A 20,158-nucleotide genomic window follows, 5' to 3' on the forward strand; every position below is an offset into this window, starting at 1 on the left:
TTGAATATGTTGGTTTATTCCTTTTTGACGAAAGTGTTCTAGTACTTTGTTTATGCTATCTATACCATTTAAAATGGCCTTTCTGACTGCTAATCTTCTTTTCAAGATCTCTTAGCAGCAAGTGCTTGCTGTTCTGCATTTTCCTCCCTTTCTTTCACTTTGTAATTTCTTTCTTTAATTTTGTAATTCATCTTTCTTATTTTTTTCATAATATTTTCTATCCAGCTCTTCTGCTTGAGCTTTGAGTTTATTAAGATCCTAACCCAGTTTATTATACTGCTCCAGATTTTTCTCTTTACTTGCCTCAGTGTCCTCCACATCTTTTTTAAAAATATTTTTATTGATAAAACAACATACAAACATACAAATATTCTGGGTAGAACATATGGAATAAAAATAAATAATAGGAGCAACAAATGTTAAAATGAAAAAAAAATACAAAAATTCTTAAAAAACAAATATTCCATACATGGTGTACAATCAATGGCTCACAATCTCATCACATAGTTGTGTATTCATCACCATGATCATTTTTTTGAACATTTGCATCATTCCAAAATGAGAAAGAAAAAAGAAAAACTCATACATACCATAACCCTTGCTGCCCCCATCATTGACCATTAGTATTTCCATCTACCCAATTTATTTTAACCTTTATTCCCCCATTATTTATTTCGTATCCATATTCTTTACTCATCTGTCCATATCCTAGATGAAAGGAACATCAGACACAACATTTTCACAATCACAAGGTCGCATTGTAAAAGCTATATCATTATACAGTCACCTTTAAGAAACAAGTCTATTGGAACATAGGGATTAAAAATAAATAAATAATGGGAACGAATGTTAAAATAAATTTAGTAAGTTGAAATGCTAGTGATCAATGAAAGGAAGTGATGAGGGGTATAGAAAAAAAATAGGGGAAACAAAGGTTAAAAATATATTAGGTAGATGGAAATACTAGCAGTCAATGAGAGGGAGGGGTAAGGGGAATGGTATGTATGAGTTTTTTTCTTTTTTTTCATTTCTTTTTCTGAATTGATGCAAGTGTTCTAAGATGATCATGGTGATGAATATACAGCTATGCGATGATATTGTGAGTTCTTATTTATATACCAGAAATGGATGTCATATGATAAGAATGCTGATTTTTGTATGTTGTTGTGTTTAAAAAAAGAAAGAAGGCTACTGGAACACAGCTCTACAGTTTTAGGCACTTCCTCTAGTCACTCCAAAACACCATAAACTGAAAAGGGAATATCTATATAATACATAAGAATAACTTCAAAATAACCTCGTGACTCTGAGATCTCTCAGCCACTGACACTTTATTTGTCCTCATTTCTCTCTTCCCCCTTTTGGTCGAGAAGCTTTTTTCAGTCCCTTAATGCTGGGTCCCATCTCATCCCGGGATTTCTGTCCTATTTTGCTAGGGAGTTTTACACCCCTAGGAGTCATGTCCCACAGAGAGGGGGAGGGCAGTGAGTTTATTTGCTGTGTCAGTTTAGAGAGAGAGGCCACATCTGAGCAATAAATAAGGCTCTTTGTGGGTGACTCTTGGGCCTAATTTTTTTTTTTTTTTTTTTTTTTTTTTTTTTTTTTTAAAGGAAAGACAGAGAGAAGGAAGGAAGGATAGAAGGAAGGAAGGAAGGAAGAAAGGGAAACATTTTTAAACATTTTCTTGTTTTATTGTATTCTGTTTCTCCGTTTTTGTTACATGGGCTGGGGCCGGGAATCGAACCGAGGTCCTCCGGCATAGCAGGCAAGCACTTTGCCCGCTGAGCCACCGCGGCCCGCCCATTGGGCCTAATTTTAAGTAGGTTTAGCCTATCCTTTGCAGAGATATGTTTCATAGGCATAACCAAGATTGAGGGTTTGGCTTATTGATTTGGTTGTCCCCACTGCTTGCTAGAATATCAGAAATTCTCCACATGAGGGAGTTGAATATTTCTCCTTTTTTTCCCATTCCCCCAGGGGACTTTGCAAATACTTTTTTATTCACTGTCCCAGTCACCCTGGGATTTATCAGGGCATCACACTAACCTGGACAAACCAACAGAATTTCATGGAAACATTGAAGTTTCCATGTACATACCTCCAAATCTTTATGTATAGCAGCAATCTGTCTTTTCTTGTCATTAATAGCTTCATCTAAAGACTTGAGTTCTTTTTAAATCCACTTATCCCTTTCTTCTTTTGTTGTAAACTGGCTTCTTTGACCCTGCTTTGCACAGAGAGCCTTTCTTTCCTGAGTAGTTTGGGCCCAACTTAGCAATTCCTCATTCTTTTTCTTTTATGCTGTTGAATTTAGATTCTGTTTCTGCCAGTTCTTTCTGCTTTTCTTTTTTCAAGAAGCTTCTGCCTCTCTTTCAATAAGTGTTTCCTTTGTTCACTATTGCCTGCCAATTCATCTTGTAAATACTTGGCTTTAAGTTCCAACTTAATCCTCTGCTTAGTCTGTTCTTGTCTTTCAACGCTGAGCTGTACTTTTTTTTCTTATAACTACCTTTTTTTTCAGTTCTTGAATGCAGTATCCTCCATTTTATCTCTGGCATCCTGCTGGGCATCTATTGATTGTCTGAATTTTTCTCCACTGGTCTCTCCTTGGCAGAAAGCTCATCAAGTTTAGTGTGGGTCTTGTTAAGTTCCTGATTGTAAATGGTAAATTCCGGGGCTCATCTCATTTTATCCCACTTCTGATACTGAGCTAGTTCTTCTTTTTCTTCCTCCAAGGTATTTAATCTTTCATCAGTATATTTTAATAACTCATTGATTTTTTTTTCCCCAGTTCCCCTCTGTTTCTTTCATTAAGAAGATGCTTTCTTCTTTCCATTCATCATATACTCTAGTACCAGCTACTTCTCTTAATAGTTTTAGTCTCTGAGAATCTGGTGCTGTTGCCATCTACTTGATCTTTCCTTGTTTAACAATAAAATAAGGATTACTTCAAGAAAAACCAGCACTTTCAAGAAGATTCATCACATCATTTTTCGTGACCATTTTCTTGTCTAAGAAATACTGATGTTTTTTAGCACCAATAACTCTTTGAAGTGGAACCTTCTCTTTATCACTTGGTAACCAGTTGTCCGAATTGTCAAACATAATCTCCACAAAAGCAGAATTTACACAAGGACCAGTACCCTCATGCAACAAAGCCGATCACAGTTCCAGACAAAGGTGACTAAACTCATCACTGAGAACAAACTGAATTGCATTAAAAAAGTTATTTTTTCCAGATCCTTTTCTGCCCACAATAACAATGTGTTTTGAACTGAAGGGATCTATAATTGTTTGATTTCTATAACTTCAAAAACCCTGGATAATAATCTTATGGCCAGCCCAAAACAGTAACTGTTCCACAAAAGGTAGCCTCAGAGTCCAACATATCCAATAAGAAAACTTCTCCAAAACAATATGAATGGGCTCATTTTTGTGGTGAACTCTTGGTGTGGGAAGACCATTTTGACAGCAGTAAACTACTGAATGAGGAAGCACTACATTCTGCCAGAAGGAGGGTTCCCTTGTACATCTCTCTTAAATCGAAGAAAGGAGAGACCCCTGAATTATAGCTGACACCCTCCCTGCACCCTGGAGGGCACCCCCTGGCCGGGGACACAGACTCCATATAAAAACCTCTCTGTTCATTTTTAAAGTTTTATTCGCACATCATACAATCCAACCTAAGTAAAAAATCAGTGCTTCCCCTATAATCACATAGCCATGTCTTCACTGCCACAGTCTATATGAGGACATTTCCTTTTCTTCCACAAAGAGTCCCATACCCCTATCCATATCCTCTGCTTATTGACATTTAGTTTTGGCTTATTGCATTTGTTATATTCAATAGAAACATATTACGATATTATTCTTAACTATAGACCCTAGTTTGCGTTGATTGCATTTTTTTCCTGTGTACCATTCCATTTTGAATACCTTGCAATGTTGGCATTCATTTGTCCTCCCTCGTTTCAAGAGCATTCTTATATATGTATATTTAATCACCATCATTGTCCACTCTAGGCATTGCTAAGTTATACCATCTCAATCTTTTTTTTTTTTTTTTTACACAGGCAGGCACTGGGAATCGGAACCGGGTCCTCTGGCATGGCAGGCAAGATGGCAGGCAAGCATTCTTGCCTGCTGAGCCACCGTGGCCTGCCCTACCATCTCAATCTTTATCCTCTCTTTTTCCTTCTGAGGTCATACATGCCTGCAGACCTCCTCCTGCAACCATACCCATACTCAGCTTTGTTCAGTGTACTTATGTTATTGTGTTACCATCAGATAGCATTGTTATCCATTTCTGGACCTTTACTATCAGTCCTGTTGAACATTCTGTACTCCTTCAGTATCAAATGTCCAATCTCTGCACACTTGCTGTCTCTTGATAACCTGTGTTTTTTACTTTATCAGTGTTTACTTATTAATGTTAGTTCATATTAGTGAGAATGTACAGTATTTGTCCTTTTGCTTCTGGCTGATTTCATTCAGCATAATGCCCTCAAGGTTCATCCTTGTTGTTACATGCCTCATAACTTTATTCTGTCTTATAGCTGCATAACATTCTATCGTGTGTATATGTCACAGCTTGTTTAGCCACTAGTCCGTTGATGAGCATTTGGACTGTTTCCATCTGTTGGCAATAGTGAATAATGCTGCAGTAAACATTGATGAGAAAATGTCCATTTGTGTCCTTGCCTTCAGTCCCCCCAAATATATACCTAGTAATGAGGTTGCTGGATCATATGGCAATTCTATATTTAGCTTCTTAGGAATCGCCAAACTGCCTTCCAGAGTGGTTGTGCCATTCTGCATACCCACCAACAGTGAATAAATGTGCCTCTTCAAATCCTCTCTAACACTTGTAATTTTCTGGGTGTTTTTTTTGCTTGTTTTTGTTTTTTTAATTTTATAATGACCTTTCTAGTAGGTGTGAGATGATGTCTCATTGTGGTTTTGATTTACATTTCCCTAATAGCCGTGAAGTTGAGCATCTTTTCATGTGCCTTTTAGCTATTCGTACTTCCTCTTTGGAAAATTGTCTGTCCATGTTTTTGCCCATCTTTTAATTGGGTTCTTTGCCTTTTTGTTGAGTTTTAGAATCTCTTTATATATTCTGGATATTAAACCTTTATCTCATAGATGGTTTCCAAATATTGTCTCCCATTGCATAGGCTGCCTTTTTACTTTCCCGACAAAAGTCCTTTGATGTACAAAAGTGTTTAATTTTGAGGTGATCCCACTTTTCTATTTCTTTTCTTGTTGCTTGCACTTTGGATGTAAGGTCTAGGAAACTACTACCTGTCACAGGATTTATAAGATATTTCCCTACATTTTCTTCTAAAAGTTTTGTGGTCTTATTTCTACTGTTTAGGTCTTTGATCTGTTTTGAATTGATTTTTGGATAGGGTGTGAGATATGGGTCCTCTTTCCTTCTTTTGCATATGGATATCCAGTTCTCCAAACACAAGTCCCAGTTAGGTAGACTTGATCTCCTTATCAAAGATCAATTGTCTGTAGATGAGCGTGTCTATTTCTAAATACACAATTCAATTCCATTGGTCAGTATATCTATCTATGCCAGTACCATGCTGTTTTGACCACTGCATTTGGTAGTATGCTTTAAAGTCAGGTAGTGCGAGACCTCCCACTTCATTTTTCTTTCTCAAGATATTTTTAGCTATTTGGGGCACCCTGCCCTTCCGAATAAATTTGGTTATTGGTTTTTCTATTTTTGCAAAGTAAGGTGTTGGGATTTTAATTTATATTGCATTGAGTCTGTAAATCAGTTTGGGTAGAATTGACATCTTAACTATATGTAGTCTTATAATTCATGAACATGGTATGCCCTACCATCTATTTAGGTCTTCCATAATTTCTTTTAACAGTTTCTTATAGTTTTCTTATATAAGTCTTTTGTGTCCTTATGTACATTTATTCCTAAATATTGATTCTTTTGGTTGCTATTGAAAATGGATTTTTTTTTCTTGATCTCCTCAGTTTGCTTATTACTAGTATATAGAACTGCTACTGATTTGGGAGGGTTGATCTTGTACCCTGCCATTTTGCTGTACTCATTTATTGGCTTTAGTAACCACGCTGTAGGTATTTGGGGGATTTTCAACTTACAGAATTGTGTCAGCTACAAACAGTGAGCGTTTTACTCCTTCCTTTCCGATTTGGATGCCTTTTATTTCTTTTCTTATCTAACTGCTCTGACTAGTCCTTCCAGCACAAAGTTGAATAACAGTGGTGACAGTGGGCTGCCATGTCTCATTCCTGATCTTAAAGCTTTCAGTCTTTTCCCATTGAGTGTAATGTTAGCAGTAGGTTTTCCATATATTCCCTTTATCATGTTGAGGAAGTTCCCTTCTGTCCCTATCCTTTGAAGTGTTTTAGTCAAGAAAGAATATTGAATTTTGTCAAATGCCTTTTCTGCATCAACTGAGATAAGCATGTGTTTTCCACTTTCATTTATTGATGTGGTATATTATACTAATAATAATATGCCAGCCTTGCATACCTAGAATAAATCTCACTTGGTCATGGTCTATAATTCTTTTAATGTGCTGTTAGATTTGATTTGCAAGTATTTTGTTGAAGATTTTTACATCTGCATTCATTTAAAAGATTGGCTTGTAATTTTCTTTTCTTGTAGTATCTTGTCTGGCTTTGGTATGAGGGTGATGTTGGCTTCATAGAATGAGTTAGGTAGCGTTCCCTTCTCTTCAAAATTTTTGAAGAGTTTGAGCAGGATTGGTACTAATTCTTTCTTGAATGCTTGGTAGAATTCATGGGTAAAGCCACCTGGACCTGGACTTTTCTTTTGGGGAAATGTCTTATGATTGATTCGGTCTCTTTACTTGTGTTTGAATTATTGAGTTGTCAGTTTCTTTTCTAGTCAATCTCAGTTGTAAATGCTTTTCTAAGAAGTTTTGCTTTTCCTCTGCTTTGTCTAGTTTGTTAGCATATAGTTGTTCATAGTGTCCTCATTATCTTTTTTATTTCTGTGGATTTGTTAGTTATGTCCCCTCTCCCATTTCTGATTTTATTTATTTGCATCTTCTCTCTCTCTGAGTCTTTTTTTTTTTTTGTCAGCCTAGCTAGGGGCTATTGATTTTCTCAAAAACTAATTTCTGATGGACAGCACGATACTACCTAACTGTAATACAATTATGTTAAATCACTGAATGAAGCTGCATGTGAGAATGATAGAGGGAGGAGGGCTGGGGGCATAAATGAAATCACAAAGAAAGTTAGACATTAAAGATTGAGATGGTATAAGCTAGGAATGCCTAGAGTGTATAATAATAGTGACTAAATGCACAAATTTTAAAAATGTTTGTGCACGAGGAAGAACAAAGGAATGTCATTTCATCAGGGTGCTGAAAATAGATGGTAATTAATATTTTCACCTTATGTGTGAGACTAAAGCAAAAAATTTTCGTTTGGTAACAAAATTTATATTTTGACTAGTGCATTTCCTAATAAAACTTATGTAGATAGCTTGATTGTACACCATAAGTACTCGAAATCTTGGGTAGGACATGAGATTTTGTTGGTTTGTCCAGAGTGATGCCCCAATGAATCCCAGAGTCATTTGATCAGTGAGTGGAAAAATATTTGCAAAGTCCCCTTCAGGAATGGTGAGAACAGGGAGAAATTCAACTTCCCCAAGTTGAATTCTTGATATTCTCACAAGCAGTGTGGACCACCAAAGCTATAGGTTGAGCCCCCAGTCTTGGGGTTTGTTCATATGAAACTTAACCCCACAAAGGATAGGTCAAGTCTACTTAAAATTTAGGCCTAAGAGTCACCCCCAAGAGAGCCTCTTTTGTTGCTCAGATGTGGCCTCTCTCTCCAGCCAGCACAACAAGCAAACTCACCACCCTCCCCCTGTCTATGTGGGACATGATTTCCAGGGGTGTGCACCTTCCTGGCAACGTGGAACAGAAATCCTGGAATGAGCTGAGACTCAGCATCAAGGGATTGAGAAAAACCCTAGGGTGAGCTGAGACTCAGCATCAAGGGAGTGAAAAAACCTTCTCGACCGAAAGGGGGAAGAGTGAAATGAGACAAAGTGTTAATGGCTGAGAGATTCCAAACAGAGTTGAGAGGTTATCCTGGAGTTATTCTTATGCATTAAGTAGATATCACCTTGTTATTCAAGATGTAGTGGAGAAGCTGGAGGAAACCACCTGAAAATGTAGAGCTGTGTTCCAATAGCCATGTTTCTTGATGATGATTGAATAATGATATAGCTTTCACAATGTGACTGTGTGATTGTGAAAACCTTGTGTCTGATGCTCCTTTTATCTACAATGTAAACAAACGAGTAGAACATATGAAATAAAAATAAATAATAGGGGGAACAAATGTTAAAATAAATTTCATTTGAAATGTTAGTGATAAATGAAAGCGAGGGGTAAGGGGTATGGTATGTATAAATCTTTCTTTTTTCTCTGTTATCGTTTTATTTCTTTTTCTGTTGTCTTTTATTTCTTTTTCTGAATTGATGCAAATGTCCTAAGAAATGGTGAATATGCAACTATGTGATGATATTGAGAATTACTGATTATATATGTAGAATGGAATACGTTAATGGTTTTGTTTGTTCTTAATTTTTTAAATTAATAAATACATAAACTTAAAAAAAAAAACATAAACCCAGAATGGTGTAATGGTGGCTCAGTGGCAGAATTCTCGCCTGCCATTTGAGAGACCCAGGTTTTATTTCCAGAAGACAGCCCATGCCAAAAAACCCCCACAAAAATAAAAAACAAAAACAAAAAACTAATTTCTGGTTTGATTGATCTGTATTTTCATATCCTCAGTTTCACTTATTTTTGCTCTAATCTTCATGATTTGCTTTGGGTTTAGTTTGCTGTTCTTTCTCTAGTCCTTCCAGGTGAACAGCTAATTCCTCATTTTTTTTTTTTTCACATGGCAGGCACCGGTAATAGAACCCAGGTCTCCAGCATGGCAGGCAAGAACTCTGCTTGCTGAGCCTCTGTGGCCCACCCCTTGCTTCTTTTTTAATATGAGCATTTAGGGCAATAGATTTCTCTCTCAGATATACCTTTGCTGTATCCCAAAAGTTTTGATATGTTATGTTTTCATTTTCATTTGCCTTGAGATATTTACTGATTTCTCTTATAATTTCTTCCTTGACCCACTGGTTGTTTAAGTATGTTGTTTAACCTCCATGTATTTGTGAATTATCTGCCCTCCGCCTGTTATTGTATTCGACTCTATTCCATTATGATTTGAGAAAGAGTTTTGTGTAATTTCCATCTTTTTAAAATTTATTCAGGACTTGCTTTGTGTCCCAACGTGTGCTGTATCCTTGAAAATGATCCATGAGCACTTTAGAAAAATGTATATCCTGCTGTTGTGGGTTGTAATGTTCTGTAAATGGCCATTAATTTTAGTTTATTTTTTGTATTATTCAAAATCTGTTTTCTTATTTCAGTGTTCTATCAGTGGATAGAACAGTGGTCTAGATGTTCTATCCATTGATCAGAGCGGTAGCTTTAAGTCTCCAACTATTGTTGTAGAGTTGTCTGCATCTCTCTTTAGTGTTGCCAGTGTTTGCCTCATGTATTTTGCCACTCACTGTGGCTAAGTACATAAATATTTATGATTGTTGTGTCTTCTTGATGAATCGTTCCTTTTTTTAATACATAGTGTCCCTCTTTGTCTCTTTTAATTATTTTACATTTGAAGTCTAATTTGTCAGACATTAGTATAACTACCCCCACTCTTTTCTAGCTGTTGTTTGTGTGAAATATCTTTTTCCAACCTTTCACTTTCAATCTTTTTGTGCTTGTGTCTAAAGTGAGTCTTTTATAGACAGCATGTAGATGGGTCCTATTTTTTAATCCATTATGCCTTTTGATTGGGAAGTTTAATCCATTAACATTTAATGTTATTACTATAAAGGTAGTACTTTCTTCTACCATTTTGTCTTTTGGATTTTATATATCTTATCTTATTTTTTTTCTCTCTTTTTACATTTAGTGATAGTCTTCATCTCTACACTCTTCTCCAGACTGCTCTCCTGTCTTTTCCTATCAGCCTGTAGTGCTCACTTAAGTATTTCTTGTAGAACCAGTTTCTTACTCACAAATTCTCTCAGTGACTGTTTGTCTGAAAATATTTTAAATTCCCACTCGTTTTTGAAGGACAGTTTTTCCAGGTATAGGATTCTTGGTTGGCAGTTTTTCTCTTTCAAAATCCTAAATATATCATACCACTGCCTTTTCACCTCCATGGTTTCTGCTGAGAAATCCACATTTAGTCTTACTGAGCTTCCCTTGTATGTGAAGAATTGCTTTTCTCTTGCTGTTTTCAGAATTCTTTCTTTGCCTTTGATATTTGACAGTCTGATTAGTAAGTGTCTTGGAGTAGGTCAGTTTGAATCTGTTCTGTTTGGGGTATGCTGTGCTTCTTGGATCTGTAATTTTATGTCTTAAATAAGAGATGGGAAAATTTTCAGTGATTTTTTTTCCTCCATGAGTTTTTCTGTTTCTTTTCTGTTTTCTTCTGGGACACCCATGGCACATATATTTGTGTGCTTCATGTTGTTGTTCATTTCCCTGAGACCCTGCTCATATTTTTCCATTCTTTTCCCTATGTTCTTTTGTGTGTAGGATTTCAGATTTCCTTTCCTCTAGTTCACTAACCCATTCTTCTCTCTATTCAGATCTGCTATTGTACATCTCTGTTTTTTTTCATCTCTTCTGTTGTGCTTTCATTCCCATAAGTTCTCCTGTTCGTTTTTTCAGACTTTCAAGTTCTTCTTTATGTTTGCCATTGTCTTCTTTATATCCTTCATCTCTTGTTGTATCTTCCCTGCACTTGTTGATTTAATTTTTATGTGATTTTGCATGTCTGTTTGAACATCCTTAGTTGTTTCAACTCCTGTATCTCATTTGAATTGTTGGTATGTTCCTTAGAGACATATCTTTGTTTTTCCTAGTATGACTTTATTTTTTGTTGATGTCTAGACATCTGATTTCCTTGATTAGTTTATTCTGGAGGTCATTTTCACTTTTACTTAAGATTTTCTTGTTGGTTGGCTTTGTCTCTATCTGTTCTTTGGCATTCAGTTCAACTTATTCAAGACTTCTAGCATAGGCTTCTGTTTAAATGATCAGAATTTTTCAACCTTCTTTTTCTGGTTCTTGCCCTGTCTCTATGGAAACTTTTTTTGAGGAGGGTCTCTTCAGATGTGATCGACCCCTGTCGGATTTTGCCAAGCCAGGCAGTCCAATATCTCAAGAGAAGGGTGAAATCAGTATCAAGTTTCCCTGAGGGTAAGACCCAGTAGGTTGTCAGACTTTGCTGTGAAAGCTTCTAGACCCTGTGCTTTTCCTATCCTGCCCAACAGGTGGTGCTTGTCAGCCTGCACCTTCCTCCCAGTGTAAAGTAACGCAGTGCCTTTAATTCTCAGCAAACCCTGTCCCTGCCAGGCAGATGGTTGAGACAGAGCTGATGAGAAGGCAGGCTTAAGATGTTTCTGTTTTCTAGCCCCTGGTACCTGAATTCCCTGAAGCAGGGCTGCCACTTGAGCTGGGCCCTGGCTACCTTTTCTTGGGGAAGATACAGCCTTTAGGGAATTAGTTCTCCTGCTTGACTCATTTGTTTGTCTTAATGAGTCAAGCAGGAGAGATTACTCAGCTCTTGCCTGGGTCTCACTGACTATTGAGAGTGCCTAGGGTTTTCTCTAATGAGCTACTTGAAATAGTTTAAAATAAAATAGAAAAGAATGAAAGAAATCCCTTTTCACAGTCCGTCCCCAATACCCAAGGTTCCAGTATTCTGAGCTCAACTGACTTCAGAATTCTCCGCCTTTATTCTATTTCACTTTTTTTTTTCTTTTCTGTCAGCTGTGCCTCCTCTCTGCCAGGATTAAAACCACAATTGGAGTTTGGCTGAGCTACCTTCCATTGCTCCCAGTAGAAACTACCTAAAGATACATCTTTTAGGGAATTATCCACATTCACCTAACTAGTTATTTTGTCTCAGACTTGCCTTAATTCCAGCCCTTTCTTGGGATAGTGCTGAAGCTTGAAAATGCCTGCAGTTCTACCTAATGAATGTTAAGAAGTACAAAAAGAGAGAATATAAAAATAAAAAGCCTTTTCAGAGCTGGACCCCAACCTCCTAGGTTTGCCAATCAAGGACCAAAATTGATACATGGATCTATGTGCCCCCTTTTCCAGTATTTTGTTCTCATCCAACTCAGAAAGCCTCTATTGTTGTTGTTGTTGTCAGCCCTACCCCCTCTCTGAGGGGTGAAAACTCCCACCCCTCGTGTTTACTCGAGGTTTATTTGTACCTGGGGCTTGTTTTCAGCTGTCTGAATTTGTTAATTTTTCTGCAGTTGCAGCATGTTTGAGCTACTTGCCTTGCTCCTAGTAGAGTCTACTTCTTTTTCCCTCAGGGAACTAGCCTGCCATGCCCGTGGGGAGGGGCACCAGCCCCCGTGGTTTGGGAGATTTACAATTCTGTGTAGGGATCTGAGCCATTCCCACAATTCCAGACTGCTGTATAGTGTGTGTCCAGTCACTGAAGTCCCCCAAACAATTGTTCCATATAGTTCCTGGCTATATATTAGCTGCCTTAGAGGACAAATTAAATTCCACCCCTCATTATGCTGCTTTCTTGCCCTGCCCCCCTCCCCCCAAGTGGTGTTTTAAAAGCATAAATCAGTTTATATCACTTCCATGCTCAAAACCCTCAGATGGCATCCATTCCACTTAAAGTAATAGCTACTCTCATCAGTAACCTGCAAGATGCCACCTCATCTGCCCCTTACTACCTCTCAGATGCCATTATTTGCTCTTCGGTTTGCTCTCATTGAAGCAACCACGAGATCTTTCTTGCTCATTGTTGAGCACACTGGCCACACTCCCACCTATCGGCCTTGCAGTTGCAAGGTTTCTGCCCAGGATACTATTCTTCATCATTGTCTTCTCTGAAATGGTCTCTATTTCCCTCCCACCATCATCGCTCTCCACTTACACTGCTTTGTTTTTGCATTCAGCACACTACCTGAAACTTTACCTTTGTTTGATTGTTTTACTTTTCTTCCCCACCAATGAAAGAGCAAGGCCTTTGTCTTGTTTAATCGGTATATCCCCTGTGCTCAGAACAGTACATGGCATGGGTTTGACTAATATATGCTGAATAAAAGATGACGGATAGCAAAAATATTTCTTATGTTTGTGTGTTGGCACTTAGCCTTTTACATATATTGAATTGTGCCCTTATTACTAGAGATCCTGAAATATGGCGTTTGGCCTGCTTGAAAGTTTGGGGCAGAAGCTGTATAAAACTTGTTCCATACACATCCTGGAGAGAGATGTTTTTAGAAAGGCCTCGTGTTCGTTTTGATGGTAAGTTGAACCCTTTAGAAGTCAGGAGAATACTGCTTTATAATGCTAATTTTGATAAATGAACTTTTTTTCTGTAACTGACTTAAGTAATTTGAACATATTTAAAGGAAACCCCAATAAAAATAAAGCTGGAAATGTCATACAGCTTTTTGTTGAGTTTTTTAATTTATTACAATCTCACTTTTTAAAAATCCTTTTTTCATAGGAGTGTACATCAGCAAAACTACATATATTCGTCAAGGGGAGCAGTCTCTTGATGGTTTCTATAGAGCCTGGCACCAAGTGGAATATTACAGGTACAACTGTTGTAAACTGAGTGAGTGAAAAATTCTCTCTCTCCAAGTATTAATTAGTTATTTGGACATTTGTTTTTTGTCCCTTTTGCATTCATATACAAGCGGCCCTCATTTTTATCCAGTATTATAGCTTAGGAATTGCACTCAAAGAACTAATATGTTAATATAGATTAATTTTCCGTAGCCCCTAGATCTGAGAAATAGTTTACATTTAAAGCCTTTCTTGTCTTTTACCTTTAGTGTACTCATCTGCCTTTTCAAATAGTTTGTGCCTTTATTCAGCTTTATTGCTTGCTAAATACTACTATCATTGAGAGATAAGTAGACTTGTTTTCACCACTCGGTATTATCATCGGATCTCACATTTTAAAATGTTAATTTAATACATTATGAAAAACACTGGAACAGGACAATATTTAACTTATTTTTATTTAGTGAGTGAAACTAAAAGTTCAACTGTTCCCACTAAGGAAGATAATAAAATGTCTTCATTTCTTTGTTGTCAACTTCACAGGTTATCAGTCAGGTTTATTTTAATGACGTTTTACCAGTTCTTTGACCCACGATATTTCAGTTTCAGTTTTATAGCTACAGATAGGTTTAGGTATTGATAAATAAGGACACAATGGTTTGAACTTTGTGTTTGTGGTGGTTTTTTTTGTTGTTGTTCTTTTTCTTTTTACACAGATATATAAGATTCTTTCCTGATGGTCATGTAATGATGTTGACAACCCCTGAAGAGCCTCAGTCCATCGTTCCTCGTTTAAGAACTAGGAATACCAGGTGGTATTTTTCTACAGCTTTATATTCAGTCCACATTTTATACCTGCAAGCTAATGTAATCCTGTGTTTTCCTGGTTTAATGCTGGATGATTTAAAAAGCACAAGGGGCACTTGTTAAAAATACAGATTCCTGGGCCTCTTCCCAGAGAGTCTAAGTCAATTTGTCTTTGGGACCTTGGAACCTATACTGTTTACTCAGAGCCTAGCTGATTCCTGCCAGACGAGTTGAGTAAATGCTGTTAAAACCCATTACTTAAGTACATTAATAGTAGCTTAGAAGACTTAGACTAAAGTATGTTTTTTTTCTTTTTCAGGACTGATGCAATTCTACTGGGTCATTATCGCCTGTCACAAGATACGGACAATCAGACCAAAGTATTTGCTGTGATGACTAAGAAAAAAGAAGAAGTGAGTATGCAGTTTTCTTATTTCAGTACACTATTCCTTCAGATGTTCTTGGTTAGAAATACTAAAACAAATGCTGTTTCATTAATTGTACTATTGTAAAATGTATGGTAACATATCTCAGTAGAGAGTTGGAGGGTTTGTATCAGTTTGTCTCCAAATGGTTTCCTTTTCCGGTCAAGTGTTTTTTACACATGAAAATGTAAAGCCGAAATTTCCTGTCAAGTAACTAGTAGAATTATACCTGAATATATTTTTTTTTTTTTTTTTTACATTGTATTCATTTTTTTTTTATTAATTAAAAAAAGAATTAACAAAACAATTAGAAATCATTCCAACCTACATGTACAATCAGTAATTCTTAATAACATCACATAGTTGCATATTCATCATTTCTTAGTACATTTGCATCAATTTAGAAAAAGAAATAAAAAGACAACAGAATAAGAATTAAAACAATAATAGAAAGAAAAAAAAACAAAAAAAACAAAAACAAAAAACCTATACCTCACATGCAGCTTCATTCAGTGTTTTAACATAATTGCATTACAATTGGGTAGTATTGTGCTGTCCATTTCTGAGTTTTTATATCCAGTCCCGTTGTACAGTCTGTATCCCTTCATCTCCAATTATCCCTTCTCTTTTTTTTTTTTTTTTTAATTAACGGAAAAAAAGAAATTAACCCAACATTTAGAGATCATACCATTCTACACATGCAATCATTAATTCTTAACATCATCACATAGATGCATGATCATCATTTCTTAGTACATTTGCATTGGTTTAGAAGAACTAGCAACATAACCGAAAAAGATATAGAATGTTAATATAGAGAAAAAAATAAAAGTAATAATAGTAAAATCAAAACAAAACAAAACAAAACAAAACAAAAACCTATAGCTCAGATGCAGCTTCATTCAGTGTTTTAACATGATTACTTTACAATTAGGTATTATTGTGCTGTCCATTTTTGAGTTTTTGTATCTAGTCCTGTTGCACAGTCTGTATCCCTTCAGCTTCAATTACCCATTGTCTTACCCTGTTTCTAACTCCTGCTGAACTCTGTTACCAATGACATATTTCAAGTTTATTCTCGAATGTCCATTCACATCAGTGGGACCATACAGTATTTGTCCTTTAGTTTTTGGCTGGATTCACTCAGCATAATATTCTCTAGGTCCATCCATGTTATTACATGGTTCATAAGTTTATCTTGTCTTAAAGCTGCATAATATTCCATCGTATGTATATACCACAGTTTGTTTAGCCACTCTTCTGTTGATGGAGATTTTGGCTGTTTCCATCTCTTTGCAATTGTAAATAATGCTGCTATAAACATTGGTGTGCAAATGTCCGTTTGTGTCTTTGCCCTTAGGTCCTTTGAGTAGATACATAGCAATGGTATTGCTGGGTCGTATGGCAATTCTATATTCAGCTTTTTGAGGAACCGCCAAACTGCCTTCCACAGTGGTTGCACCCTTTGACATTCCCACCAACAGTGGATAAGTGTGCCTCTTTCTCCGCATCCTCTCCAGCACTTGTCATTTTCTGTTTTGTTGATAATGGCCATTCTGGTGGGTGTGAGATGATATCTCATTGTGGTTTTGATTTGCATTTCTCTAATGGCCAGGGACATTGAGCATCTCTTCATGTGCCTCTTGGCCATCCGTATTTCCTCTTCTGAGAGGTGTCTGTTCAAGTCTTTTTCCCATTTTGTAATTGGGTTGGCTGTCTTTTTGTTGTTGAGATGAACAATCTCTTTATAAATTCTGGATACTAGACCTTTATCTGATATATCATTTCCAAATATTGTCTCCCATTGTGAAGGCTGTCTTTCTACTTTCTTGATGAAGTTCTTTGATGCACAAAAGTGTTTAATTTTGAGGAGTTCCCATTTATTTATTTCCTTCTTCAGTGCTCTTGCTTTAGGTTTAAGGTCCATAAAACCGCCTCCAGTTGTAAGATCCATAAGATATCTCCCAACATTTTCCTCTAACTGTTTTATGGTCTTAGACCTAATGTTTAGATCTTTGATCCATTTTGAGTTAACTTTTGTATAGGGTGTGAGAGATGGGTCTTCTTTCATTCTTTTGCATATGGATATCCAGTTCTCTAGGCACCATTTATTGAAGAGACTGCTCTGTCCCAGGTGAGTTGGCTTGACTGCCTTATCAAAGATCAAATGTCCATAGATGAGAGGGTCTATATCTGAGCACTCTATTCGATTCCATTGGTCGATATATCTATCTTTATGCCAATACCATGCTGTTTTGACCACTGTGGCTTCATAATATGCCTTAAAGTCAGGCAGCGCGAGACCTCCAGCTTCGTTTTTTTTCCTCAAGATGTTTTTAGCAATTCGGGGCACCCTGCCCTTCCAGATAAATTTGCTTATTGGTTTTTCTATTTCTGAAAAATAAGTTGTTGGGATTTTGATTGGTATTGCATTGAATCTGTAAATCAATTTAGGTAGGATTGACATCTTAACTATATTTAGTCTTCCAATCCATGAACACGGTATGCCCTTCCATCTATTTAGGTCTTCTGTGATTTCTTTTAGCAGTTTTTTGTAGTTTTCTTTGTATAGGTTTTTTGTCTCTTTAGTTAAATTTATTCCTAGGTATTTTATTCTTTTAGTTGCAATTGTAAATGGGATTCGTTTCTTGATTTCCCCCTCAGCTTGTTCATTACTAGTGTATAGAAATGCTACAGATTTTTGAATGTTGATCTTGTAACCTGCTACTTTGCTGTATTCATTTATTAGCTCTAGTAGTTTTGTTGTGGATTTTTCCGGGTTTTTGACGTATAGTATCATATCGTCTGCAAACAGTGATAGTTTTACTTCTTCCTTTCCAATTTTGATGCCTTGTATTTCTTTTTCTTGTCTAATTGCTCTGGCTAGAACCTCCAACACAATGTTGAATAATAGTGGTGATAGTGGACATCCTTGTCTTGTTCCTGATCTTAGGGGGAAAGTTTTCAATTTTTCCCCATTGAGGATGATATTAGCTGTGGGTTTTTCATATATTCCCTCTATCATTTTAAGGAAGTTCCCTTGTATTCCTATCTTTTGAAGTGTTTTCAACAGGAAAGGATGTTGAATCTTGTCGAATGCCTTCTCTGCATCAATTGAGATGATCATGTGATTTTTCTGCTTTGATTTGTTGATATGGTGTATTACATTAATTGATTTTCTTATGTTGAACCAGCCTTGCATACCTGGGATGAATCCTACTTGGTCATGATGTATAATTCTTTTAATGTGTTGTTGGATACGATTTGCTAGAATTTTATTGAGGATTTTTGCATCTGTATTCATTAGAGAGATTGGTCTGTAGTTTTCTTTTTTTGTAATATCTTTGCCTGGTTTTGGTATGAGGGTGATGTTGGCTTCATAGAATGAATTAGGTAGTTTTCCCTCCACTTCGATTTTTTGGAAGAGTTTGAAGAGAATTGGTACTAATTCTTTCTGGAACGTTTGGTAGAATTCACATGTGAAGCCATCTGGTCCTGGACTTTTCTTTTTAGGAAGCTTTTGAATGACTAATTCAATTTCTTTACTTGTGATTGGTTTGTTGAGGTCATCTATGTCTTCTTGAGTCAAAGTTGGTTGTTCATGTCTTTCCAGGAACCCGTCCATTTCCTCTAAATTGTTGTATTTATTAGCGTAAAGTTGTTCATAGTATCCTGTTATTACCTCCTTTATTTCTGTGAGGTCAGTAGTTATGTCTCCTCTTCCATTTCTGATCTTATTTATTTGCATCCTCTCTCTTCTTCTTTTTGTCAATCTTGCTAAGGGCCCATCAATCTTATTGATTTTCTCATAGAACCAACTTCTGGCCTTATTGATTTTCTCTATTGTTTTCATGTTTTCAATTTCATTTATTTGTGCTCTAATCTTTGTTATTTCTTTCCTTTTGCTTGCTTTGGGGTTAGCTTGCTGTTCTTTCTCCAGTTCTTCCAAATGGATAGTTAATTCCTGAATTTTTGCCTTTTCTTCTTTTCTGATATAGGCATTTAGAGCAATAAATTTCCCTCTTAGCACTGCCTTTGCTGCGTCCCATAAGTTTTGATATGTTGTGTTTTCATTTTCATTCGCCTCGAGGTATTTGCTAATTTCTCTTGCAATTTCTTCTTTGACCCAGTCGTTGTTTAGGAGTGTGTCGTTGAGCCTCCACGTATTTGTGAATTTTCTGGCACTCTGCCTATTATTGATTTCCAACATCATTCCTTTATGGTCCGAGAAAGTGTTGTGTAAGATTTCAATCTTTTTAAATTTGTTAAGACTTGCTTTGTGACCCAGCATATGGTCTATCTTTGAGAATGATCCATGAGCACTTGAGAAAAAGGTGTATCCTGCTGTTGTGGGATGTAATGTCCTATAAATGTCTATTAAGTCTAGTTCATTTATAGTAATATTCAGATTCTCTATTTCTTTGTTGATCCTCTGTCTAGATGTTCTGTCCCTTGATGAGAGTGGTGAGTTGAAGTCTCCAACTATTATGGTATATGAGTCTATTTCCCTTTTCAGTGTTTGCAGTATATTCCTCACGTATTTTGGGGCATTCTGATTCGGTGCGTAAATATTTATGATTGTTATGTCTTCTTGTTTAATTGTTCCTTTTATTAGTATATAGTGTCCTTCTTTGTCTCTTTTAACTGTTTTACATTTGAAGTCTAATTTGTTGGATATTAGTATAGCCACTCCTGCTCTTTTCTGGTTGTTATTTGCATGAAATATCTTTTCCCAACCTTTCACTTTCAACCTATGTTTATCTTTGGGTCTAAGATGTGTTTCCTGTAGACAGCGTATCGAAGGATCCTGTTTTTTAATCCATTCTGCCAATCTATGTCTTTTGATTGGGGAATTCAGTCCATTGACATTTAGTGTTATTACTGTTTGGATAATATTTTCCTCTAACATTTTGCCTTTTGTATTATATATATCATATCTGATTTTCCTTCTTTCTACACTCTTTTCCATATCTCTCTCTTCTGTCTTTTTGTATCTGACTCTAGTGCTCCCTTTAGTATTTCTTGCAGAGCTGGTCTCTTGGTCACAAATTCTTTCAGTGACTTTTTGTCTGAGAATGTTTTAATTTCTCCCTCATTTTCGAAGGATAATTTTGCTGGATATAGGAGTCTTGGTTGGCAGTTTTTCTCTTTTAGTATTTTAAATATATCATCCCACTGTCTTCTAGCTTCCATGGTTTCTGCTGAGAAATCTACACAAAGTCTTATTGGGTTTCCCTTGTATGTAATGGATTG

General features: G+C 36.4%; 1 protein-coding gene and 1 pseudogene across 1 annotated transcript in view; one reads left to right on the top strand and one right to left on the bottom strand.

Annotated features, from left to right (window-relative positions):
- Window positions 1-20,158, top strand: part of FBXO9 (F-box protein 9) — a 46,855-nt gene that overhangs the window by 21,004 nt on the left and 5,693 nt on the right. The window contains exons 8-11 of the mRNA XM_077162074.1: window positions 13,288-13,406; window positions 13,612-13,702; window positions 14,390-14,485; window positions 14,800-14,893. Of these exons, the coding sequence (XP_077018189.1) occupies window positions 13,288-13,406; window positions 13,612-13,702; window positions 14,390-14,485; window positions 14,800-14,893 (400 nt within the window). The remainder of the gene's footprint in view (window positions 1-13,287; window positions 13,407-13,611; window positions 13,703-14,389; window positions 14,486-14,799; window positions 14,894-20,158) is intronic.
- Window positions 776-5,053, bottom strand: LOC143682297 (structural maintenance of chromosomes protein 3 pseudogene; annotated as a pseudogene).

This window comes from Tamandua tetradactyla, chromosome 5, assembly GCF_023851605.1.
Source record: "Tamandua tetradactyla isolate mTamTet1 chromosome 5, mTamTet1.pri, whole genome shotgun sequence".
Classification (NCBI taxonomy): Eukaryota; Metazoa; Chordata; class Mammalia; order Pilosa; family Myrmecophagidae; genus Tamandua; species Tamandua tetradactyla.